General features: G+C 36.0%; 2 protein-coding genes across 3 annotated transcripts; one reads left to right on the top strand and one right to left on the bottom strand.

The window, feature by feature from the left end:
• Positions 1–463: 463 nt before the first annotated feature.
• On the bottom strand, positions 464–6,629 carry LOC109597858 (lamin Dm0). 2 transcript variants are annotated; one of them, XM_049968475.1, is made up of 4 exons: positions 5,832–6,629; positions 2,574–2,930; positions 1,855–2,513; positions 464–1,009 (listed from the first exon to the last, which is right to left on the bottom strand). In XM_049968475.1, the coding sequence occupies exons 1-4, from the start codon at positions 6,462–6,464 to the stop codon at positions 883–885; spliced, it is 1,776 nt and encodes a 591-aa protein (XP_049824432.1). In that variant the 5' UTR covers positions 6,465–6,629; the 3' UTR covers positions 464–882. The 2 variants fall into 2 exon arrangements, with proteins under 2 accessions (XP_049824432.1, XP_049824434.1); XM_049968477.1 differs by lacking the exon at positions 464–1,009 and adding an exon at positions 1,157–1,549 and having other exon boundaries at positions 5,832–6,627.
• A 1,738-nt stretch (positions 6,630–8,367) lies between these two features.
• On the top strand, positions 8,368–27,389 carry LOC109597861 (GAS2-like protein pickled eggs). The gene is made up of 10 exons (XM_020013642.2): positions 8,368–8,550; positions 10,134–10,400; positions 18,267–18,574; positions 18,635–18,851; positions 23,375–23,482; positions 23,717–23,892; positions 25,572–25,932; positions 25,990–26,116; positions 26,175–26,540; positions 26,593–27,389. The coding sequence occupies exons 2-10, from the start codon at positions 10,215–10,217 to the stop codon at positions 26,820–26,822; spliced, it is 2,079 nt and encodes a 692-aa protein (XP_019869201.2). The 5' UTR covers positions 8,368–8,550; positions 10,134–10,214; the 3' UTR covers positions 26,823–27,389.
• The last annotated feature ends 199 nt before the right edge of the window (positions 27,390–27,588 follow it).

The following is a 27,588-nucleotide window of genomic DNA, read 5'->3' as shown; positions in this document are numbered from 1 at the left end:
TGGCGAAAGTAGAATTCAAATTAATGTTTCGTTTACCATCTGCGTCCGGCATAAATTAATTAAATAAACAAGATTTATGACATCTTGCGTGTGTCGTCATCATAAAAGACGTCGGCGTTATTTTTAGAACGCGCAACGAACCCGAGGACAATGATGTCATCGATGTGAATAAAACGCCTATTTAACATCAAAGACACAAACGTCGATTGCGTCATCATCAAAAGTAGTCCAAGGAAATTACCAAAAATAAATTTTTAGTTTAGGGGAGGTTGCAATAAAAATAAAATTGTACTTTGGTGAAAATATATTTTTTTTTTCTTCAAAATTTGTGTGTACATTTAAACATTTTCGTTCTTTATAATAATAATAATAATAATAATAAACTAACGCTAAGTCTAATGTTTTTTTATTTTTGATTGAACCGTACTTAAATATAAGGCACAACAAACAAAAACTAAAAACATAAATTCTAATAAATTTTATTCGAACACAAATACAAAAAGCCATTTTCCTTCACTTACAATCTAAACCAAACGACTTTCATATTTATTACTTCTTACTGATCAATTATAAAATGCTATTTATCCGTAATTAGTCGATCCAGCCCTATTGTCAAACAAAAACGAACAGAACTGCACCAAAATCTTACCATATATAAAATAAAAATATATAAAAAAAATTAAACGTCCATAATAAAGAGAAACGACGACGACAACGACGACGACGACGACGACGACGACGACTCAACAAAATTCTGAAAGTCAAAGGCGACGCGGAGGTCTCGCCCGCGACCACACGTCGAACGAAAGAAAGTAAATGAGGCGCAAGGCCTCCGCATCCAACAACTCAGCTCAGACCGCTCGTATCGTCCCGTCCGCTATTTCACATGATCCGGCACTTCTCGTCTCCTTGCGGATCGCCCTGCTGATGGTGGAGCTCCTCGGTCGGCAGGAAACCACCGGCGGACTCGCGGTGCCGCAATATCATATTGGACAACTGGCGTTTCACTCTGCAAACACAACATCAAATTGTCTGCCGTTTTCACACACACACCGAGAATATTGAAGAATTGTTTTGGTGGTTCATCACTGCATATTTTTATTTTGTTTGCGTGTAATTGATGCAAATAATGTGGGTCCCAAGTAAAACTCGACTATCGTGTTGCCTCTTTTATTGTTTCCATACAACTTACAAAACAACAACTCGTTTATTATTTATATGTCTAGTATTAATACTTTTCTCATAAAAAAAATTATTGGATAATTATAATAATAATCCTCTTCTTCTGACGCACCTCTTAACTTAAATACTAAAATCGAGTTAGTATTCGAGAAAGCACATAAAAGCGACTCTTAAACTTTATATATTATTGTTAGTGATAAGCCCATAATAATAATAATAATTAATAACAATGACTGACACTTAAGCAAGGGACCGTACACGTGTGTAAAAATAATCAATATTTACAACGTGTGGCTTTTAAAATTATCGGAAAAGAGGTCGGTTATACATGGTGATCCTTGACGTGTTGCTCGAGCGTACCACAGCTCTGTGAAAAAGAAGCATAGATGAGCTTTTATCAAATAAACAAATGAAAGAGTTTATTGGGCCTTTTTTGTGTTGTTTTTCACGTGCAAGAATTTGATATTAATTAATATGTCGTTGTTAGGAAGAAATCCGTGCACGAGACACTGAATAGTTTTTGCATTAATTACGATTGTGCAGGGAAAAAATTAATGTGACCATCTGAGGGCAAAAACCACCCTTTGAATAAATGAACTTAAGTACAAGAAGTAATAGAACAGTCAAAGAACCTAATGGTAATAATGAAAAGTGCGGCAAAACCTTACGTACCTTTCAGAGACGGCGACCTCGTCGCCGTTGCCGTTCAAGACTGTTGTCGTGATGTTGTCGCCGGTCACCCACTTCTGTCCCTTCATCACCACATTGCTGGGGGGCTCGTGGTCTTTGTTCAGATCTGAAGACCAAATGGTCACCGTGCCCTTGGGTTCCAATTTCAACGACCTGTGAAACTTGTAAACTGTCTCGTTGTCGCCGGAACGTCTGACCACTTGCCAGCCACCGATGGCCACCTCCTGGTTGCTCTTGTTGAGCAACTTCACGTATTTGCCCTCGGGATCGACGTCTGATATCTCAATGTCGCCCTTTGAACTGGAGTTTACGGAATAGTCGTTGACGCTGCTCTCTGAGCTCTCCTCCATCAAAGTGCGCTTGCGCTTAGCTCCCGCACGCACCGGGGTCCTGCGGCCGGTGGACGAGTGACTGCGCGTGCTCACGTGCGACTGTTCCCTCTCGCTGGAGGTGTGCGTGATGTTGAGACGTGCCTCCTCGCTCTCCAGCAGTTTGCGGTACGCGGCGATTTCCAAATCGAGGGACGTCTTAATGTCCATCAGGTCTTGGTACTCTTGTACTTGGGCCGTCATTTCCTCACGCAGACGGGCTATTTCGGCCTCCAAGGAGGCCAGATCTTCGGCGTGTCTCAGGCGCTCATTCTAAAACCACAACAATAAAAAATTAGCAAAAGTACGTGGGGGTAAAATTAGTTGGGTTACCTCGAGGAGCTTCTCCAGGTCTCTGTTCCTGGCCAATAACGCCTGATTCTGGGTCTCGAGGTCGCCGATCTTGTGGTTCAAGGTATCGATCCTAGACCTCACCGATCGGAGCTCCTCCAAAGCGTTGGCGGCCGCCGATGTGTTGCGGCTGGCCGACGACTGCAAGTTCTTGATCTTCTGCTCGTAGAGCAGTTCGATCTCCTCGCGGTTGTTGGCCATCTGATTTTCGTATTGGGCGCGCAGCTCTTGCAACGCGTCCTTGAGCTTAGCCTCGTATTTCTCCGCCAGGTGGCCGTCGATCTCGCTGAGCTCGATCTGGCGGCGGGAGCGGGTTTCGGTCAGCTGTTGTTGGTAGACCTGGCAGAAAACGAAGAGAACGTGAGCTTAAATAAACATGGACATGTTTTGTTCCTAAAGTTAACAATTAACCAAATGAAATATTCCGCTGGGCATGTTGGTACTCAAATAAAGACTCTTTTAAAGTTCTATCCAAGTATGCGGGGTCTCAATAGTTAGTACATGAAATTTGCTGTTAGTTAAACGGAATCTCTCTTCATTCCTTACAGATATTCCATATAGATTTTCGTATACCTGGTTTTTCACCAGATAACTATAACAAACAAATAATTGCCGTCTAGTTTTATCAAAAAGTAAATAAAAGAGGGATGTGATGAAGAATTAACTCGTTTGCACCGCAAACATGACATCATCGCATACATTAAAACGGTTCGCAGAAAAACACAGTCGAAATGGAATCGATTCTCGTGGCAAACAACCATTAAACCAAGTCAGCCATCGCACGTCCAGGTCGAATATCGATTCACCCACGCAATTTTGACCCATTTTTTTCCTCTCCCCCCAACTGTTTTATCAATATACACTAATAGTAAATAAAATAATGAGAATTAACCGGCTGGAAGTGTGGCTGACGCCACATGTGTTGATTACACCCATGTTTGTGTGTTCTGACTCCGGAAATTCCCGGTTTTGATTATATTAAAACACCCAACACTGACTTTTATGAAATTTATACGTGTAGAATATGAGAAAACTTTGGTCAGCAGGAAAACCTTGACCTACAAATGCGACACGGTTTCCTCCAAGCGGCGAAAACACGAAAACTATTTTCTATTAATAAATCCGCCCACTAATTTCAAAACGAAAGCTTTTATTTAATTTATAAACAGTTGCAATTTGTCAAAATTCGCGTTGGTATTTTAGCGGTTTTTAGAATTGTTGCTGTGGCCTGTGTCACGTCTATTTTTAAAGCGTTACGACTTTCGAAAAACATTCAAAGAATCCATTTTTATCAAATCCCGATTGTTTTTGATTTGGTGTGTTTGTACAGTGACATAAATTTTATTTCCGAGATTGTGACCTCAGCCGAAGAAACTTGTTAATGAATTTTCATACGGACAAATTCGACAAACACTGTTCATTTGAATTTATGTTAATTCCGTACGTTGCGAAACGATTTTGGAATATTTCACCTTGATTTTGTTTAACAGTTGCGTAATTAACTCGTTTATGTCCATAATTTATTTAAAAACTTTATCATAGTTTATTTGTTATCATGACTGGATTTGTTCAATGAAGTCGTATTTTATAAATAGTTTAATTTACGTCGATCCAGTTATGTATATTGTATTTTGCCACATAGCTGTGAGGATAATGATGTCATCGATTTTCTTAACAATTCTAATCTAATCAAACTCTTACAGCATTAAAAAACAGGTTTATGATTTTTAGATTAACGATTATCTCTTAATACACTATTAAAATAATATTAAATAATACGTTTTCAAAAAAGAAAATATCTATGATGATTATAAAATAAAAAATTTCTATTTTAAAATATGTTTTTTGTGTAAAATTTTGTTGTTTCATGTAACAACGTATGTAAAACCAAATATCGTTAGATAGAGCTTAAAAAGATGTTTCATTTAAGTACCAACATGGATAGTGCAATATTTCATTTAGCCAAGTTATTGTTAATAAAAATATTTTTTAAATTTATATATACAAAACAGCGGCCGCCTTGTTTTTACCAACAAAATATTAGTAAATAAAATTTAGCTCATGTATATATAAAGTGATTTACCATTTAATATATTTTGAACCAAATTTCATTTCTAGTTTTACCGGAAGTGACATTAACTTTGTTATTTTCAACAGAACACCCTTTATATTTTTGGTTTGATTTTTAAATTTTACATGTAATTGCAAATAAAATGGCTATACCATGTCCTATACCTAAACTCAATAGTTTTTGAGTTATTAATTTTTTTCTTAAAATTTTGACAGATTTTTAGTCTTACTAAAATGTCTGTAAAATCAACAATTTTAAAGCTGGAAAGATACTTTTTGGTCCTACAAGGAGCCATTTTTAGTACTTAGTAAATTTTATACAGAGTGTTCGTTATTTACATTTAATTTTAAAATCAATAATTACAATAACACCACGTATATTTAGCATAATTAAATCGAATATTAAAAGGCCATTTGAATGTTATAATAATATGAATATTATCGAATGATTGAATTAAACTATCACAGTAAAAACTATAAAAATTATATATTTTTGTCATAAACTTTCTTAATTCATGCCCCAAGCATCTGAACACTCGGTATATTATAATAATCTTTTCAAGATATATCATTTGAGTACCAACACGTCTAATAAAATATTTGATTTCATTTTCAACTGTTGAGTTTTTTAAACTGAATGAAAAGTGATTTTAATATAATAACGACGTTTGATCCTAAAATTAAATGGTAAACTGTAAATACCTTGTTGCTATGACAACCAACTTATTTTTAAACAAATGAGTCATTCTTTTCTAAATAGACTAACCCATATATAAATCAAATTTTCAAGAATCGATTACTTATTTATTTTGTTTAAAATAAATGTGTGTACTTAGTACATAAAAACAGGTGTTTTCAAATGTTTTTTATCAATATTGATTTTCAGTTGTGTATGCACGTTTGCTTCGCATTTATCTGCAAACAATCAACATAATTCAAACATAAATATGTTTTTGAAAACATCAAATAATGTCAAAACTTCCAATAGGATTATATGAAAACAATTATAAAAATAGGAACGATTTCCATGGCGATTTTGATGGTGTATGGACATAAATAACAAGCTGGTTGCCATGACCCAAAAACAAAAACAGAATCTAACATTAACCTTGCCATACCCAATTTCGTATTTATTATAATAATAAATAATTGTTGTTGACAAACAATTACCTGATCCTTGAACATGAGCTCTTCCCTCAGACTCTGGTTGGCATTTTCTATGTCAACCCTAGCCAAACTCTCCTCCTCCAACTGTTTCCTGTGCTGATCAAGCTGCTTCCTGAGCTTGTCCCTTTCCTTCTCCAAGTCCCTGGCGTCAGCCAAAGCCTTTTTGCAATCCGTATTGGCCTGATTGTACTTGAGCTGCAAATCATTGCATTTAGTCTCGTACATCCTGGTCGCGCTCTCGGCCACATTCAACTCTTTGGTGCGCTTCGCCAATTCGGCCTTTATTTCGTCGTTTTCTTCCAACAGACGCTTGACGTCGATCTCCAGACGGGCCTTCTCCCTGTGCGTCTCATCGAGCAGTCTCCGCGCGTCGGAGAGCTCGTTATCGTACATGGATTTGATGTTTGTTACCTCTCTAGAGACGGTCTCATGGGTGGTTTGGATTTCGCGGGTCAGCCGGGTGTTTTCGGTCTCCAAGAAGCGCACCTTATCAATGTAGCTGGCCAAACGGTCGTTCAGGTTTTGCAGGTCGTGCTTCTCCTGGAGACGCGAGTGTCGCGTGGGGCTCAGCGGGCTGGCGGGCCGCGGCGGCAGCTGCGACGCGGGCGTGCCGCTCTTTTTCGCTTTCGACGCCATCACTACACACTGTTTACTCACTTGTCTTTTTTTTGTTGTACACTGTATACTACACGGTGAACTGATCGCGGTTGCGGTTGGAGAACGACTGGTCGTGTGGAGGTTGTTTGGAGACGTGACGCGAAGCCGGGAGAGGTAACGGTTTTCGTATGGCGTGGCCGTTAATTCAGGGCGCGCCGCGACCGTTCGTGCCTCGGGCGATCGGCGTGTTTCGGGCCTCTGCGTCATAGATGGCGACGCGGTTTTAGTTTTCTTGTAATTATTTTTTTTCTGTTTATACATACCTTGACAACAATATTAGTGACTCTTTGATAATGTTATTGTCATAACAACAATCTTGGATATAAATAATAATAATTACACACCACAACAACTAGATGGCGCCAGACAATTTAAAAATGTTTGAAATATATTTTGAAAATCTTATTTATAGTTATTGTTTTTTTAGCATATGTTTATTTTGATTATAATTATTGTTATTGCAAAATATTTGTGTTACTTTAATAAAAAATTTGTAATATTTTACATTTTATATTTTTACAGGTTTCTATATCTGTTTGTATGATATTCATGTTACGAGGGTCTGTACAAAAGTTCTTATTTTAATTAAATATTTATTCCCAAAATATTTCTTTTTAATACAAGTTTTTCAAACGATAATTTATATCACTAATAAGCACATTCTATTAAATTTGATTCGACAAAAACAAATGACTATCGCCTTTTTAGGTTATGAACATAAAACAGTTTTTTCACTGTAACTAGGACAAATAAAATATTTCGTTGGGCATGTTGGTACTCAAATGAAAGCCCTTTTTAAGCAATTTCCACCTCATTATGTTTTTTGTACATCTTACCGTATAAAATCAAAAAAATTGAGTTAATGACCCATCACTGGTAATTTGCTTATTTATTATATATTTATCTCAGGAAACTAAAAATTTTGATGAAAAAAAAATAACACCTATTTAAGGATAACATTTCAAACTAAATATTTCATTATTGTTTGAGTTTTTCTAATAAATTAATATATATTACAAAAAACGTATTGTAAATTTATAACAATTCATATTATTCGTTTAAATAATCTGATAAGCAAATCAATAATGTGTGATTTTTTATATATCATGTATTAAGTAGAACATAAAATGCCAAATAAACATGATTGATTTTAGAGTATTAAGGAGAAGAGTGAATAATAAAATTTATCTGTGACGAATAAATTTTATTAAGATAAATGTATCAGCTGTATTAATAGATATTGTATCGTGTAGATATAAAAACTTAATCAAATATAATAAAGAAAATAAATATAATGATTTTTAGAAATTCCAATTCATCATCAATTAAAATTTTACAAAATGTGTAATTAAATATTTACGTCGAGGCATGAAATGAAAAGTGTAACAGGTAAAAGTCTGGCTTTACAACCCCTATAAAATTCACCCAGTTTGGTCATTTAATAATGCATTTGTGTAACCCAATTTCTACCTGTTTCACTTTCAGCCTCGTAACAGATGATCTGTATTTCGTACCTTCCACAACTTTTCAAATCGATATTTCTAATGCCAAATCATATGGTCGCAACTCTGTTTGTTTCTGCGACGAATCCTGGCCAAACCCGGTTGTCAAGCGTACACCCTTCGGATATTTCGGAGGCTAAATTCTGCCCCCAACAACGTAAGTTACGGTGCACTTCTTTGGAAAGCAACCTAACATAATATTTCCTCGATTTACGCGTTAAAATCTCCTGGAACAAAGCACCAAAATAAAAATGATCGAATTCGAATCGAACAGAAAAATGTGACAACGGCGTCGCCGTTCGATAACCGCATCATCCCCCGGCGTCGCGACGGCTCAACGTGCCGGGTAAAAGCGCTCAGCCACGCTCGTTCCGCAGCAGACGCGGTCGTACCACGGCACGGTCGACATCGTACTTTAATCGCTCCCAACACGAATGCGCGATCCGTTTTATTATTTATTCGTTTGTTTCGGCTGATTTGTACTCGCGTTTTTGTTTGTTGTGCTTAAACTGTGGGATTATAGTAACTTACGGAAGGGCTGGAAGGACAAGTGGACAGTTAAGGTACGATTTGTGGTTTGTCATTGATTGAATATTGTCACGTTGTTTCGTGATGGTTTCATGTTCAATGTTTTACTTGAGTTTCATACGAGAATTGTTAATAAAATAAATACATAATTAATTTATCATGCCTTGTTGTTTGTATTACTAAACTGTTATTAGTTTAGTCTATTTTATAGAATTATTCAACTCTGTTTATGAAGTGTTATTCATTTTAAAAATAATAATAAAAATGTATTAAATGCTGTATAAATTAATTTATTTTAAATTATATTTTTTGTCCATAATTTTCTTATTTTATATACTAATAATTATGAGAATCTTCATATTGGGATAGAGTTCAAAAAACCTTTCGTTTGAGTACCAACATGCCTAATGAAATATTTCATTTTGTTGTTGAAAAATTGTTTATTTATTTATTTATTTATCTACCGAAATTAAGAAGTAATTTATTTTGATACATAAGCTATGGCAAAAATAATATATAATATAAAAATAGACGTCTCATTGGTAGAAGTTGACAGTTTTTTGCCAAATAGATTATTATTTCCTTACTTAAGTTATGTGAAATAATACATAGTTTAATAAATCTTTTTAAGAACTTTAATTTGAGTACCAATTATTATAATCAAATATTTCAATCACTCTAATTATTTAAGAAAAACCAGGAATAATACATATTTTTTTTATAAACATCCTTATTTCCAACATTAACGTATATTATGAGGAATATAGTTGGAAGGAGATTAAAAAGACCTTTCATTTGAGTACCAACATATCTAGCGAAATATTTCATTTTATGGAGCTATTGTTGATAAACTATTTTTTAATTATTTACGTGAAATAACGATCTTTTTTGTTTTTATTTGGCGAAATTAAGAAATAATCGTACTATTTATATCTGATTTTAAAAGTTTTAAAGAAAATTTAAATTTAGATTGAAATAGGCTAATATATAAATGTCAAAGATAAAAAGAACAATTTTTTTATCAGAACATTATAAATTCCTTACTTAAGTTATGTAAAATAATACATTGTTTTAAAGATCACTTTAAAAGCTTTAAATTGAGTACCAAATACCATAGCAAAATATTTCATTTCCTCAAATTATTTAAAAAAAAACTTAGAAAATAAGATATTTGGTTCATAAACTTTGTAATTTAATATCTTAAAGTGTATAAAGGGGAATATGAATGGAAAGAGCTTAAAAAGATCTTTAATTTGAGTACCAACATCAATACTGAAATATTTCGTTTGGTCATTCAAGTCTCAAACCTTTCAATCCAAGAAATTGTTAAATTTTAACATTTTTTCAATATTTTTTATGCTTTAAAGTTTGTAAACACTTAAAGTAAGACTATGTCCTCGTTCCAAAACATGTCTATTTTATCTATTTAGATAAAACCTCTTAAAAATATGTACATATTTAAAATTGATAATACTAAATTTAAATTTTTAATTATCCTTATCAATTCGTCTAGATATTTTGAATAACACTACGTCTAATTAATTACTTATATCAATTTAAAAAGTATATTTATAAAGATAAGATCCAATAAAACAGCCTCACTTTGATATTGTTCCAGATTATCACCAGCGAATAATGTAGAAACTGTTTACACAGCATAAATTTGTGCCAGAAAAGGTGTTTAAAAGTGCAAACAACAATGGAGAACCAGAAAAACACGGTTCTTCTGGAATCGCGTCCGTTCCGTCCCTTCAAAAGCGGCGACGAGTATCTGTTCGCCATGAAGGAGGATCTGGCCGAGTGGCTGCAAACCATGTACCCACATTTGGGCATCACCACCGACAATTTTTTCGAGAAGCTGGAAACCGGCGTCGCACTTTGCGAGGTACGTTCTTTGTTACCAATGTTTGCGTACGTGTCACGACAATTAATATTGATTTGACATTGTTGACGAGATAAATTTTGATCCAGGTTGTTGTGTTATCTCGACCAATGTTAGTGGTTGATGTGAGGGGTGTTTTCGGGCGACCTTGCATGCAATACACGATTGTTCTCTTCACTATTTCGTATACCTGTCGTTCTTGCTCGCCTATATTTAGACGGGCGTCCTCGACACCGCGATACTTGAGAGCAAAAACAGTATCGCATTCGCGGGCACAGAGAAAACTGAACAGTTACTCGGTGAGTCACCACGAGGTTCTACTCCCGATGTAAATGTTGTCGTCGCCTTTTTCGACCGAAACATTGTGGGCTAAATTGCTTTTGCGATAGAAATTATTATAGTTTTTTTCTCTCCTGCTTGTTTACTTTATGGCATTTTTGTGGGGGACGCAGCTAAACTTTTTATTTTTCTCTTTAGTCCATTAGATTTTTGGAAGGATGTTTAAATTACTGTTGAACTGAAAATTGTAAGTGGTTGAGTAGTTGTGCGTCGGAATTATTTCTGATTCACAGTTTATCTTGAATATTACATTGAATGTGTTGCCACAAATATTTAATTAATTGCGAATCTTTCTGAATTAGTCCAGGAAATGAGTGAATCATGACGTTGTCATTGAGATAATAATGCATATTTACTTATACAGTTCAGCGTTTTCCTCATACCCTCCTTAGTTCCTATCCTATGAACATTAACACTTTACATAATTGGATAGAGCTCAAAAAGAGCTTTCATTTGAATACCAACAACCTTATCGAAATATTGCATTTTATCTAGTTATTGTTTAAAAAACTTTTGTATTTATTTTTAGAAAAATACAATCTTCATTAGTTTTTATTGACAAATTACGTAAAAATAATATTTTGAATTTAAACAAATATTAATGGGAAAACCAGTTTTTTGCTCAAAACTTCTTTGTTTCGTCATTGAAGGTATATGACATTATATATGATTTGATAGACATTTCTAAGACTTTAATTTGAATACAAAGTTCCGTAACAAACTGTTTCATTTAATCAAGTTATTTAAGAAAAATCATGAAAATTATGTATTTTTCCATAAACTTTCTTATTTCATACGCTAGTGCTATGATTTCTTAGTACAACCTAATAGATCTCCTCAAGACCATTTATTTGAGTACCAACATGCCCCACGAAATATTCGATTCGATCGAGTTATTCAGAATAACCCACTCCTAACCACAAAAAAACAAAAGACGATCGGCACGTACAAATGGCCGTTTCCAGGCGACATTTACGTAACTTATCCACGTGTTTATTGTAATTTCAAACACGCGGCACAAAAATCTCGTTACGGTGTGAAATTTTTCAGATCTTGCTGCGAGATTCTGAACGAACGGTTCGGTGCACCGCGTCAGGAATAATAAAAAGGTCGCAGCCCAACACACATGTTCGACATGTGCATGTGAACCGAGTCAGTTTCCTAAATAAGACGACGTGGGGGTTAATTAATTCGTGTGTAACGAGGGAGGTAAAATAATATAAAATGAATCGGTTTATTTATTAAGCTGGACGATTTTACGGAGGTGTTTTGTTTGATGTGCGAAACAGGTTGCTGACGATTCGGTAATTTATCGGAGGCCTGAAGCGAATCAGACCATAAATCATTTGTTTTCACTTTTATTTTGCTTTGTTTTTGTGTTGATTGTGGAATAAACAAATGATGAGCAATATTTTAGGTTAGGTTATGCAGTTAAGTCAAATGAAATACTTCACTGGTCATGTTTGTATTCAAATTAAAGCTCTTTTTGTAATCTATCCAACCATGATACATTCATATACCTTTGTACATGAGATAAAGAAGTTTGAGTCAGTTTCCAGTTTTTCTCGAATAACTTGAACAAATGAAATATTTCACTATGGTTGTTGGTACTCAAATGAGAGGTCTTTTAAATCTCTATTCAACCACGTACAGAGTTCATAGACTTAAAGTGTGGAATAAGAAAGTTTCAGACAAAAAACAATAATGTTAGTTCAATAGTTTTTATTGAAGTATTATGACAAATTAAAAAATGTGGCCTCTTAATTGCAAACACGAAAGCCAGAAGCAAAAAAAATGGACCTTTCAACAATGACAACTGAGTGGTCTGTGTGAATTAAGAAAGAAGACAGTCGGTGAAACACTAACGACTTCGTGTAATTACCACAACTTGTTACGTCACCAGCCAACTAAAATTACATATTACGTTGGTAAAAAAAAAAACGAATTTTAATGATCGCATATCGATTGTTAAGTCGGTGAAACTCTCGCATTCAAAGAGTCGACGGCTTTTGTGTCCGACACAATGTTTTCTAATGTCCGATTGTGTGCTGAATTCAATACGTGTATTTTTTCGCATTGTCCGACAGATAATCCGTATTTTTAGGGAGTGATTCACTTGAATCGCACGATACGATATCTATAAATACGTCCGTGAATCGTTGGTGAACCATACCGATTTTTTGTTGCGGTGCGTTTGGTAAAAGTCTAACCTTAAGAAGTTGGTTGCTAAACCGTACCTGTCGCAATGCTAGAAATAATTTCAGAGAAACGATAATTGTGTCTTTTGTCGATTTTTTTTTAGGCTTGTAACTGTTTTATCCACGCAGATCTTTATCGCGATTCGTGTAGATTGAACGATAAGGGGCCGTACCAATACTCTCGCAACGTTGCAAAATGTGTTTGTTTGGGATTTGTGTAAATTTTTAATGTTTAAACATTTTTTTTAGTACACGATAACGGTTTTATTTATCTGGGCACGCGAATTATGAAACTTTCCTGGCTAATTAATCGACTGATTCGCATTTGAATAATTGCTGGAAGTAATGTGGTAATGGGGCCTTTTCATTGTAGAAAGCACTTCCTATTTTTAATAACTAATCCTAATAAAATCGTACTAAAAATGCTTTCTAAAACGTCTCCCGTCACCGTATAATAATAGTAATCAAATATTTGGTAAATTCATGTGCTGTTTGTTTGCAATCGATGAATAAATTAAATGAGGTAGTACCAGTAAGTTGTCGGCTTGAAGGTCGAACGCAGAACCGTTTTATTGGCGACAAACGAACTATTGTTCTATTGGTAGTTAACGATTTATGCAAACAACGTGCAAAAAAAACAATTAGCACTCAGTTTTTTCAAGTTGCGTCACGGTCCTCTTATTTAATATTAAGGCTGAGATAATTTGTTTAGTAATGATGCAAACCTTTCATTACTACATTGTCAATAATACGTTTTAATAATTTGTTTTTATTGGATTAACGTCTTTTGTTTTGTTCCTTTTTGGTTTTCCTTAAATAACTGGACCAAGTGGATTATGTAACTGGCCATGTTGGTACTCAAATGAAAGATCTTTTTAATCTCTATCCAACAATGTATATCTTTATATACCTCTAGTTATGAATTAAGAAAGTTTATAACAAATATCAGTTTTTCTTGAATAACTTGAATATTTGGCTTATTTTTATGTGGATGTTGGTACTCAAACGAAAGATCTTTAAAATGTCTATAAAAAATTATTAGGTTATCATGGGCTTTAATCTATGAAATAACGATGTTTTGTGCTAAAAACTCATTTTTTACTTTAAAATCATGATTATTTCTACCCAGGAAGTTGCCAAAGATATTGAAAACAGAATGAGTATGAGAATGATTCGTCTAAAACAACTAACGGTCAATCTTTCAGATTTCAAATAAAACACCTTTCTCATGATAACTAAATCAAATAAAATATTTCACTGTTCATGTTGGTACTCAAATGATAGGTCTTTTAAATCCCCATCAAACCATATAGGGTGTTCATAAGCCTTATGGTATGGAATAAGAAAGTTCCGGGCAAAAAAACGGTTCTTAACTAGTCCCATTGTGACTTGTAACAAAACTGTAACGTTACAATCGAAACGAATGAGTGCCATGTCAAAAGCAAGCTTTAACATCGTACACACGTGTTCCAATTCTCATGAACGAATTCCAAAAAAAAAAAAATTGATAACGGAAACAACAGGACACATGTGTCGACACGCTGACACAATCCAATTGAAAAGATCAAATTATCTGATAAATCCCGATAAAAACAAAACGCATTAAAAACTAACGAAGTGAAGTCCATTGCTAAGGTGGTGGGCGCGTCCGATGCTCGACCTTCCGCCAAACAGTCCGAATATGGGTGGCGAAACGCACGAAACCCGCGGAACCTTGTCGTCTCTCTCTCGCATTTGACTCACCCGAGAAAACTCGGACCGCTGCGGACTGAAAAAAAAAATAAAAATGTCCGTTTTCAATAACTCGACCGCTCGAAATGGACAATATCCTTACACGTATGGTTTTTTCTCCTCGCGCCGTTCCATTGCACCTAAGGACGCGTTGTTTACGGCGCGGCGCCACGTTTTACACCGTACATGGCCGGCAACCTCGAATTTCACGTTGAAAACTCTTCCCAGTGTCACGGACACGCGGACGACGATGAATCACACGCATCACCGCGGATATCCGTCTGTCACACAGCCATTTTTTTTTTTTTTTTTTTTTCGATTTTTTTGGTGCATGTGCCCCGGGGCGAGGTCCACTAGATGAAAACCGAGGAAGTCGTTTGCGTTTGGTCGACGCTCAATGTCGCCGATAAATTGCCCATTATTTGCCTCACTAAGTTTTTCCTCGTGCCACAATGGAAAGTGTGGGCGGTATCGCAGAAGCCGCCTCGGGGCGCACGCCGATTAAAATCGAAACTGGACTGGTTATGACGAGGCATTCGGTCGCCCACCTTTTCGGAATTCGGCAACGCCAGGTCGATACACCTGTCGACGGTTCCTGCGGGACAACGGGCCCGACACACGATGATCGTAACCCCAGGTGATGGAGGTGTCAAGGCGCTAGGCGGTTTCAGGGCGCCATAAAAGGAAGTGGCGGCGCGGCTCCAGTGAAAGTCCCATGGTCAGTATGCGACCTCATCCGACTAACGAACGATCTTTTGTCTTAATTGATTCTACCGTCTATTATTTATATTATTGTGCTGTACGATTGCTCACATTGAGTGCAACGTATTGAAGTTGAAGAGTATAATCCAGCCATGTCGATTTTCTTTGGGTTTTGATTCTTCTAATACTCCTAAAAATTTAAATTTGTGGAACAAATTGAACAGATGACGGTCGTTGCCTCAAATTTTAAGCAATTCAATTGGAATTCTTCACTATTCATGTTGGTACTTAAATGAAAGCTCCTTTTATTATCTATCCAACCATGTGTATTTCAATATATATGTAATTATGAAATAAGGAAGTATTTCAACAATTATCAATTTTTCTTTAATAACTCGGACAATTGAAATATTTCACTATTTATATGTGTACTCAAATGAAAGGTCTTTAGAATATCAATAAAAAAGTATAAGGTTACTTTAATCTATGAAATAACGAAGTTTTAGGCAAAAAATTGATCATATATTTAAATAGAGTAATTCAGCTGTTAAAAATATATCAACAACATGGAACAATTAATATTAAATTTGAAGTTAAAAAACAATTGGCTATCGTTGCCATAAAGTTTAAGTAAAATCGGTTTTTTCACGATGGCTCATTTAAATGAAATTCTTCCTTATTCATGTTGGTACTCAAATGAAAGCTTTTTTTATTCTCTATAAAACCACATATATTTTGATATACATTTGTTTATGAAATAACAAAGTATGTAAATTATCAGTTTTTCTTGAATAACTTGAACAGATGAAATATTTCACTATCGAAGTTAGTACTCAAATGAAATATCTTTAAAATATCTACAAAAAATATTAAGATATTTTTATACCTTAATGAATGAAATAACGAAGTTTTGGCTAAAAACTGGTTTCGCCTGAAGAAAACGGATATCCATGGCACAATAATTTAAAAAACCATAAACTTTCATTCCGTGTCAAACAATAAAATGTTTATAAAAACGATGCATTTACTCGTAACCTTTAGATTGCGTTAATGTCGTAATGAATAAATAAATAATTTAGTCGGTTAAAAAGCGTGTTCCTATTATCAATTAAAATGTTGTTTTTAATGGCAATCGCCTTGTTCGGTGCGTACTGACGACTACAACTTGACGAATGCACATCCAGTTAATAAATTATGCGAGAGCATGACATTAGTATTGTAACAACTACCGGATGTCCAAATCGTTTCCTTCCCAGCACAGCACTCGTAAAATATGTAGAGATAATAACGATGCAAGTACTGTTTAAACAGATGCTGTTTATTCGACACGGTTTTTGACGAGATAAGATACTAAAGAGGAAAAGGACGGTGATTCTCAAATAACGACGATTACGTATCCCATTGATGGTGGGAAATATTTACCAACAATCATGACTACGTGACAAATGTCGATGAATTAAATTTCTACTCGGAACGGATCAGTAATAGAACGGGGGGCAAAAAAATGGTGATTGATCCGGATTGCCTGGGTGTTATTGGCATTTATGGTTGCCCACTTTAGATCCTAATCGTCCGGCCGGTATTAAAAACTGGCCCGCCGCCAAATCGGGCTCTGAATAATTGGTTTAACCCCCTTTTTACCTACATAGATCAACGTACCCGATAATTGATTCACATGCATATAAATAACCCGATGCTGGCTTTGCCAATTGAACTGTTCCGATTAAAAACTCACAAGGAACAAGAACGTATTGTTCGATTTTTTCCGATAATCGAAGTGGGCGTGCGAGTTTCTAACGTACAATTGAAACGGCGTCTCGTTAACTCGACGTAATTAATTGGCGACCTTTTTTTTACCTCTTACTCTCCGTTCGTGGCCTACAATCCGCCTTTGAGGCGAAGAATCGGTTTGTTTTTGTGTCTCGTCGCTGACAATGCGTTGCAACGAGTGGCGCGTGTGTGTTATTATAATTTTTCGAACAATGCGATGGACTAAAACGATCCAATTGGATAATAGAATGGCGTAAACTGTGTGTAATTCATCGGGTTTTGGTGTTGTTGAATGCCTTTAACACGGCTGAAAGGCTAATCGGAATAATGAGGTCATTGTTAAAACACAATTGAAATGATAACAGGCCGTTGTGGTGCTTGTTTTAAACGTTTTCAATAGTGAAATCGGTTTTTTAAACGCAATTTGCTTATTTCATGTAATAAGTATATGAAAATTATACGTGACTGGATAGAGCTTTAAAAGATCTTTCATTTGAGTACCAACATGAATAGAGGAACTTTTCATTTGATTGAGTTATCATTGGAAACACTTCAGAAATCAGTTTGTGGCCCAAAACTCAGTTATTTCATAGATTAAGGCACATGGCAAGCTAATAATTTTTTGTAAATATTTTAAAGACCTTTCATTTGGGTATTAACAAGTATAGGGAAATATTTTATTTCGCCGAACTATGTAAGAAAAACTATAAAAATTATATATTTCTACTTAAAACTTCTTTATTTCATACATTTAGGATACAAACACTCAGTATATTCTAACAGATCTTTTTAAGATCTTTCATTTGAGTACCAACATGCCTGGTGAAATATGTCATTTAGCCTGATTATTGTAAAAAAAACAAATTTTTACTTGAAACGTCCGTCAGTTGTTTTCCCCGAATCAAATTAAATACTAATTCCATTTTAGTATTACGTTTTCAAACGTCTCTGACCAAATTTGACTTTATCAATTAAAATCGGCCTCACTGTGAACAAATTCGATCAATAAAATCGGACGTTTCAAGGGGACAAACCGACCATTATGGTATAAAATCATTACGAACATCCTTGGCTAGATCTTAGACATATTTAGACATTAAAATTGTTAATTTTTTTTTTTTTTTTGCAGCATGCCAACGCGGTAAAACAACATGCGATTGAATACGTCCAGAAGAAGCAGGCGAAGAAGATGATGACGAAATCGGTGACCGGATCTTTGGCGATGAGGACGGTCACCATTGCTGACGTCAAGTATTTCACCACGGCCAAGCCTGGAACGTTTTTCGCCCGCGACAACGTCAGCAATTTCATCAAGTGGTGCAGACACTCGATCGAAATCATCGAGTGTCTGTTGTTTGAAACTGACGATCTTATTTTGAGGAAGAACGAGAAGAATTTCATCTTGTGTCTTCTGGAGGTGGCCAGACAAGGAGCAAAGTAAACAATTCCTCCAGTCATTGTTGGCCCACTATTAGTATTACTGTGGTTTTTTGGTAGGTTTGGTGTTTTGGCTCCGATGCTGATCCAGATGGAGAGGCAGATCGACAGGGAAATCGCCGCCGACAACAAGAAAATGGCCGAAAACGACGGCAACGAAAACGACAACAGCCTCGAAGACGACAGCGACAGCGACCTTGAGGAAGAAGAGACCCCGCTAATCTACGGACCGGTACCACAAATCGTCACCAACGACCTCAAGAGTCTGGACGAAATGGTGAGTGGTGAATTCCGTACGTTACGTTGATCCGCATCGATCGTTTCGGGATCGCGTAGGCCGAAGGGAATTTGTTAATCATACGTGTGTAAGTCGGGGCCAATTAATCTAATTGGTGAAAGTCAAAATTGGACAATATTAATTAGTTTTACGGTCTATCACGAGACGCAGTTTTTTGTGCGTGAAATTAATTAAAATCAAGCAGCAAGTGGTCGCGTCTCAATTCACTTTTGCCGCTGCCGCAAGACCGTTTATTTATTTATTTATTTAATATATGCGGCGTTGCATAAACGTTGCACGAGGAGTTTTCGGTGCGTGGAAAACGCGAGGGGAAAGTCTCCGGGCCGGGGATTTCCTTTTCGCACACGAAAATCTGTCGTAATTCGAGTTTACAATATTATGATTGCACGTTATTACGTCGGCTTAACATTATCACTTGTTCACGGAACCATGACACGGGTACACGCCCTGTATATTAGATATGTGTTGAATGAACTTTATGCGCCGTTTCGACATCCGACCTTAACACCTCGACATTTCACACGAAATGTTACAGGTGTCTTCCGAACTGTGCACACGAGACGTTCTACGTTTCGGTTTATGCTAATCGTTCGCCCGAATAAAGAACGAAAGTGAATTATTAGTCGGAGCGGTGTGTGCAGATTACATCTGTGCACCGCTTTATTTAGATGGACGTAAAAAAGGTCAAAGATGATTTTTTTGGTTAGATGTGGGCTGAAAACATTTTAATTTTATTTATATCGTTAGCTTTATGCAATGGTTCAGGTCCAAAAACAGTTTTTTGACCATAACTTCTCATTTCGTACCATTAGGCATATGAACACCATACATGGTTGGATGGAGGTTGAAAAGATCTCTCATTTGAGTACCAACCAACAACCGTGGTGTATTATTTCAATTGACCGAGATATTGTTAAAAAACTGTAATTTATTTATTTATATAAAATGGCGATGTTGTTTTGTTTTTATTGACTGAAATTTGGCAGCTACTGTATGTTGATATTCTGTTTTTATTTGCCATTGAAAGATTTAAAGAAATTTTAATTACCGAGTGGTTTATTCTAATAAACTTTCATTGAGAAAAATCAGTTTTTCAGTCAAAAAACATCATTATTTAGTACCATCAAGTGTACATATAATATATTATTTGAAAGGTCTTTTTAAGAACTTTTATCTGAATACACAGTTCACTGCATAATATTTTATTTTGAGAATTATTTAAGAAAAACTATATAAATTACACGTTTTGATTCTAAACTTTCTTATTTCATACTCGAGAGTACATGAAAAAGTATATATTTAGATAGAGTTTGAAAAGACCTTTCATTTGAGTACCAACAAGGTTGGTGAATTATTTAATTTTGTCGAGTTATTGCTAAAAATCTGATTACTATTCATTTATATAAGGCGACGACCTTCTTTTGTTTTTATTGCCCAAAGTTAAAGAACAATTATATTTTGGTATTGTTTCTGTATGCCGCCAGAAGATTTAAACAAAATTTGACTTTTAAATATTTTATGGTGATAAATAAATTCTATTGGGAACAACAGTTTTTGGATACTATGTCATATCTTAAGGTATTTGAATTTGAAAATAAATCTTTATAGAAAAATATTTCATTTGGCCGAGCTACTTTAAAAAAACTATAAAAATTACGCATATTTTGCCATAAATGTCCTTATTTCATGATATAAGTATATAAATATGATATATACCTAGATAGATCTCTTCAAGAGCTTCCATTTGAGTACCAACATGCCCGGCGAAATATTTCACTTGGCCGAGATACACAAGAAAAACCGTTTTCCAGCAAAAATAAAATGAAAGTACAAAATGGTATCCAGAGTGGTTTCTACACAATGGTCGTTGGTTACAAATTAATCTATTCTTAATCTTGTCCTTGTTTGGTTGGTTTAATGGTCGAAATTTCCAAACAACAAAGCGTAGTTGGCAAACCGTTAAATTTGCGCATTGTAAACTGCGAATTGTCGAAATATCCTGTTTGAAATTTTGATTAATTCGACGACAATGCCCACGTAATGTTTGCTCATTAAACACGATCACGACCCACACAAGTACAACAAAAAAAAATCTACCGAAATCGCAGAAAAATTTCATTGCGAAAAATTTTCATTGCGCTAATAACATTCAGATTGCCTTGTTGAGTATTCTTAGTCATGATCTTAAATCTCGCGCTGGATATGGCGTTGCCGTTCGCAGCTCACATTCCGACCATTGTATTTAAATCCGGACTAATTTCGAACCCGGTTAATTGTGAGATCTGTTTCCACGGACGCGGGACAAAGGATGCGGGAACAAATTCTCTCCTCGATAAATGAATAACTAATAAACTATAAAAAAAGTGAAAAGCTCATGGGAACAATTTCATAACAATGAGTGTATGTGAACGTTTTTTTAATAATTTAATTAATTGCGCCCGATTTACAATTCGTTTTGCCACGATATTGCGGACGGTGTGTCCAATAAATCGCACGGTAATTGGATAATTTTTGTGAAATGCCCAAATAGAGTCGGCGATTTCCTTATTGTTCGCAAAAGTCAGATCTTATCGTCAACAAGGAGACACACAAAGGTAAGGAGATACCCGGCGAACTTACGGGGCACCAAGTAGTGGGTGAAAGTGGCCTGTCCGCAAATTTATGGACGCACTCGCCACATCCAAAGCCTTCCACAATACTCCGTCTAACGTCGTGACACAACCGTTTACGAATTGAACAGGAAAAAACCCGTGTCGCAATTCCAAACCGAAACGTAATGAAACGGGCGAAACATCGATCCGGACGTGGCGTCGCGACGTCTAAACCGGTCACGGGAAATTTCGCTTCGTAATGGCGTGTCGAAATTGCCTTTTCGTTCGTCAATTAAATTCGCATTGACAATTTAGACCCACGTCCACAAACCTAAACTAGAACCGGTGAAACCGAATATTAATAATTTTAATTGCGATCGATTCGAACGCACGTAGGTAGACGCATGTGTATCTTAGTTGCGTTCGCGGCAGTCCAATTGGAACGGTGAAAGTCTATTTTTTTATTTGCAATAAGGTTTTTAAGGTACTTTAGTTTAAAGTTATGTAAATGGAGTGCAAGTTGTTGTGCTTGAAGATACTGTTTTCTCTGTATAACTCGAGTAAATGAAATATTTGCCTGGGGATGTTGGTACTCGAATGGAAGGTCTTTTTGAGCTCTTGTCCAATATATACATTTTCATATACATTTCATTATAATATAAGAAAGTTTAAGACGAAAATGTTGTTTTTTCCTGTTTTTCTTAAATAATTCGACAAAATGAAATATTATACTATACTTACTGGTACTTAAATGAAAGATCTTTACGAGATCTACGAAAAATTATTCAGTCTTTATACACCTTTATATATGAAATAAGGAAGATTTCGATCAAAATCTGATTTTTACTATATTTTTATAAAACACCTAAAATTTATATTTTCATGGACAAGCTCAAAATCCTCGAAAGTACAGGAACAAAATGAAACAATTACTATTAAATTTTGTTCTAAAAGTACTAATTACTATGGTTGTCATAGATTTTAAGAAATAGTGATTTCTTACGATAACTCGCTCAAATGAAATATTTCACTAGGGTTGTTGGTACTCTAATGAAAGATATTTTAAAGCTCTATCTAACCATACAATTGGTCACATACCATAACAAATGAAATAAGAAAGTTATGGTTGAAAATAACTTAACACTTCCACAAAATTATTCCCAGCTATGAAAAATACAAATAAAGACTCATAGATATTTATGATTGATGTAGAATTCCGAACGGTGCAGTTAGTAGTACCAAAAAAGGAAGTACCCACTCGAACCGATACAAAGTGATGCACTCGAAAACCGTTAGCCAATCATTAAAAGTCCGAAATTTTCGTAACCCTTTCTTAATCTTGGGACGGATCGAAATCGAAATTCAATTAATAGCCTATCGGTTTTCTCGTTCGCCGTGTCGTGCATTAATTATGTAATGGATTCGAATTAGAATTACAGATCGGTGGCGAACCAGATGAGTTTTTTTTTCTGGTGTTTATCTCGAGTGATCTCGTAATCTCGGCTTTCTGTTTCGTTGCTCAACGTTGCTGATGGTTATATTATATATAAGTCAAGTTTAAGCTCGGCAATTAGTTGGAACGGTGAATAAATAAAGGGGGAATTAACCGGCGACAGGTACCACGACAACAATACGAAACGAAGGAGTTAGAAATCGATTGCGACGCCCTTAAAAGAACCGTGCGCGTCGCGCAATAAAACCCAAGGATAAAGCCGCAAGTGCAAGACGCAGGTGTTCGCCAATGCAGATGCAAATTAGCGGGCCCCGATAACAATCCATTGTCGATTCATGTTTCGTTTGCACGCTCCAATAAAACGGCATTCCGCACTGAAATTGTACGTTACGCGCGCGTGGGACGCCGTCGACAAAGATGCGAACCACCTTAATAACACTTTTGTCTCTCCGTTCTAGGTGCGGGACTTGGTGGAGAAGTGCACGTGTCCCACGCAGTTCCCGATGATCAGGGTGTCGGAGGGTAAATACCGCATCGGCGACACCAAGGTCCTCATCTTCGTGCGGGTAAGTCATTGTTTGTTGGTGCCCGCATCCAGTTGTGGCGGGTTCGTTGCCGCAATTACTAAATATATTTAAAGAACTTTGAACCCGTGCCCATTAATTGGCATGTGTTCGCCACTCGAAAACGAAGCGACAACGAAAAACAATCAGACGACATGTGTTCGACGGGCCGACATCCTTCCATTGTCGATTGCTTTGTAAACAACTTGTCTAATTGTTAATTGCTGTTTTCGTTAGATCCTCCGTAACCACGTGATGGTGAGGGTGGGAGGAGGTTGGGACACGCTGGCCCACTATCTGGACAAGCACGACCCTTGCAGGTGCAGGGCCCAACACAGGACGACGCAGGGAGCGAGGCTGGTCAACAAGGTCGGTGCCGTCGACTTGCACGGCTCCCATGTCTACTACGACAGGTAATTCATCCCAAAAGTTCGCTGCGGCTGCGGTTGATGTTTTGACGTCGTTAACTGGAAGGGTAAACGGTGACTTGACAATTAGTAACTGAAACAGAAGACGGTCCCGTTATAGTTTCATGGGTTTAAAAATAGAATTCAATTTAAATGTGTTGCGTAGACACATGTGTTTTATTCGTTAATGGGAAAGAACTGAACGAGTTCCGTATAAGAATACTTATTTATATTTACACACATTTTTATTTATAAAGTTCCGACAACAATTCCTCATCAAAATAAATAGGAAATAGTGGATTTGTTAGTTTTCTGACTAGATAAACGGTTTTCCTCAGATAACTTGTTCCAATAACATAAATCATCGTTGATGTTGGTACTCAAATAAAAGGTTTTTTTATTCCTTATGAACATTTTTGTACATTTTAGACTACAAACTAAGGAAGTTATATACAAAAAATAATTAATTTCTTCGTTATTTAAAGGTTTCACTACAAAAATTGGGCCTAAAATCAAAGGTTTATTTATTACCTATCCAAACATATACATTCTTGTATATCTTAAACTATAAAATACATAATTTACTAATTTTTTTTAAGTCATTCAAATAAATTATACATTTTTATATAAATATTAGTAAGAAATGAAGTTCTTAGTGCCTATTTAATCACATACATTTTTGTATATCTTATACTATGAAATGAGGAAGGTTAAATCAAGAATTTTATTGTTTTCATTAAATAACTTGATTATAATTAACATTTTTATTTCAATGTTGAATATTAGTTTATTGAAATGAAGGTATTTTAATTGTCTATCCAACCATATACATTTTTGTATGTCTTAAACTACGAAATGAGGAAATTAATGTAAGTATTTTATAGTTTTTATTAATAAATTTGATTAAATTAAACATTTTTATATAAATATTAGTAATTAAATTAAATGTCAATTCATTTTCTATATAACCATGTACATTTTTGTATATCTAAAACTGAGAAATAAGGAAATATTTTTTTCTTAAATAAGTTGATTAAATTAAATATTTTTATATGAATATTAGTATTGAAATGAAGAACCAACCATATTCATCTTTGTATATCTTAAACTGTGAAATAAGAAAAATTAATACAAAAATATATAATTTTTTAGTTTTTATTAAACAACTCGAGTAAATTAATTTTCTTCCATAAATATTAATACAGTCTTTTTATTTTGGGTCCAATCATATATATTTTTGTATATCTTAATGTGTGAAATAAAGAAGGTTAATGAAAAAATATGTAACATGTAAAAATATATAAAGTATTGATTTCTCATGATAGGAGAGGCACAGAACAACAAGACAAGTAAAAAACGAACTGCGTAGACACTGAATAAAAACGTAACGAGTCGGTTCCGTATACGAACGTTTTCGGATGACTGTTATTAGAATATGTTATGTGTCGATGCATAATCACCATACTAATAATATAATGCAATCCGTCCAATAATAAAGTAATTATTTCGCTTTCTTTGTTGAATAAGACGGGTTCAATGAAACCTCAATTCTCGCGTGCAACTGTAAATCTCAATTCGTCAGTCCAAATCGAGTTTGATTATTTAACATTTTCAATGCCCGATTTGGAGTCGCATCATCCAGCCGAGTGGTTCGGGCACATGCACGTTTGTTATTGTGTTTACAGACAGCCAGTCTCGTTGGGTGGTGTGCCGAACGTCCCCAACGGCGTGTCGAGCGGTCCGCATTCCCTCGGACCGCCCACCAATTGCCTGAACCGTTCCCGATCCCGTTCGCCCTCCCATCTCAACGACAGACGTTCGGTCAGTCCGAACTTCCCCAGGAAACACCTGTCGGTGCCCGCCAGCCGATCCAGGAGCCCGACGCCCAACTACACGTCCACGTACACCACGAAACTGGCCACGAAACGTGGATCGCAGGGCACGAATCACTATTCGGGCCCGCACAGCTTGCCCTACGAACCGTACACGCCTGCGCCGAAGGCCAAGTACGTTACGACTGCGCAGTACCAGACTGAGCCCAAATCTGTACGTATGCAAGACCTGTGTTGTGTTGGTTGGGTTGTAATCGTTGTGGTGTTGCAGATAATGAAGTCCGAGGTTGAGCTGAAGGTCAACGATACGGACACACAAAGCGACACGACCTCGGAAATGTCCGACGAAGGTTACAGAAGTTTGCCGGTGAACAAGAAGGAGGATGCTGAAGATAACGGTAGCTACAATTTATTCACCACTTTGGATGGTGCTAAATTTGCGTTGTTTGCTTGCAGAACATCAACAAGTCTGCACGGCAGACGACCTGAACGACGTCGGCCTGAGGAAGACTCAGTACTCCCAAATCTACGACAACGGCGACGCCAAGTCGCCAAAACCTGTGCAAAAACCCACACAAAAACCACGGGAGAGATCCTTCGTGAAGGCTAACAGTATGGAACGTTCCGACTTGAAACCACCACCGACTCAGAAGAGGACGAGCAGGGGTTCCATCAACAGCACGTGGAGCGGCAGGCCCAAAGCCACCAGAGCCAGTTTAACCGGTGACACGTTCTCGCCACCAGTTGCGAGAAGCTCCATGGGTCGGAGGAGTATCAGCAACGAACGACAGACCTCCAGCGCCAACACCTCACCCACGAAAAGTATTCATTCGAAATTGCAAACGATTAAGGTTGTTAACGGGTTCCTTTGTAGGTAATTTGAAGAAGGAATTGTTGAAGGCGGTGAACAAAAACGCAGACGAAGCCCAGATAATGGCTCAGGTGCAGGCGGTGCTCAAGAAGTTCGGCAGCATGAACCAACTGCCGCTGGACGACGAGCCGAGGCTGACGCGGAACAACGAAAGAATGTCTTTCAGGAGTCCGAGGAAGGATTCGCGCGCCGACAAGTCGAAGATTCCCGCACCCATCAGTTACAAGGCATAAAAAACTTTGATGTTGGCATTTTTACAATTATTATTCATTTATTCACTGTTGGTGCTATTGTTCTTTATCAAATTAGGAGTACTACTTAATGAGAAGAGGTGAAATTCAAATCAAAAAAGGCAGGGTATTTTGTAGTTTAATTCTTAGGCCTAGGAACCAACCTGCTCAATTTTTTACCAAGTGTTTTTGTTACCAAAACCTGCTGTTCTGTAGCTTTTCTGTACATTTTGGTGCTTGCGAAACGAACACACGTTTGATTTCGGTATTGTTTTAGAGCGACACATTGATTTTTTTGTGTTGCCGCCTATTGTTGGAAGAGTTTGTTATTATATCAAAATTCTTAAATTTGTAGAGATTGTTGATTTATATATTTTATAACTGTTGACTAGATTTTTTTTGTAGACACAACATCCAGGATTCAAATAACCAAAATATCCATCCCTCATGTTTAACAAAAAGCAATAACTTTAACAACTTTGATACAAACATCAAAATACTTTTATCTTCAATATTTGAAGCAAATTAAACTAAAAGAAATTGACATTCCCATTTTAACACTTTCTTGGTAATTTTAACAAAAAGTATATAAATAAATAAAAAGTAAATAGAGAGAGGAAAATAGATATTTTGTATACAGTACGAAATTTTTAGAACGTAATTTTTGAACATATGTGCAATAGTCCTTACATAATTTTACCACTACATTGTGAAGATTACTGAAAAGAGATTTTCAATTATCTTCACACTTTGTTGTATTATATTTATT

The sequence above is a fragment of the Aethina tumida genome, chromosome 6 (assembly GCF_024364675.1).
Source record: "Aethina tumida isolate Nest 87 chromosome 6, icAetTumi1.1, whole genome shotgun sequence".
Lineage (NCBI taxonomy): Eukaryota > Metazoa > Arthropoda > Insecta > Coleoptera > Nitidulidae > Aethina > Aethina tumida.
This window is presented reverse-complemented; position numbering and strand designations above follow the sequence as displayed.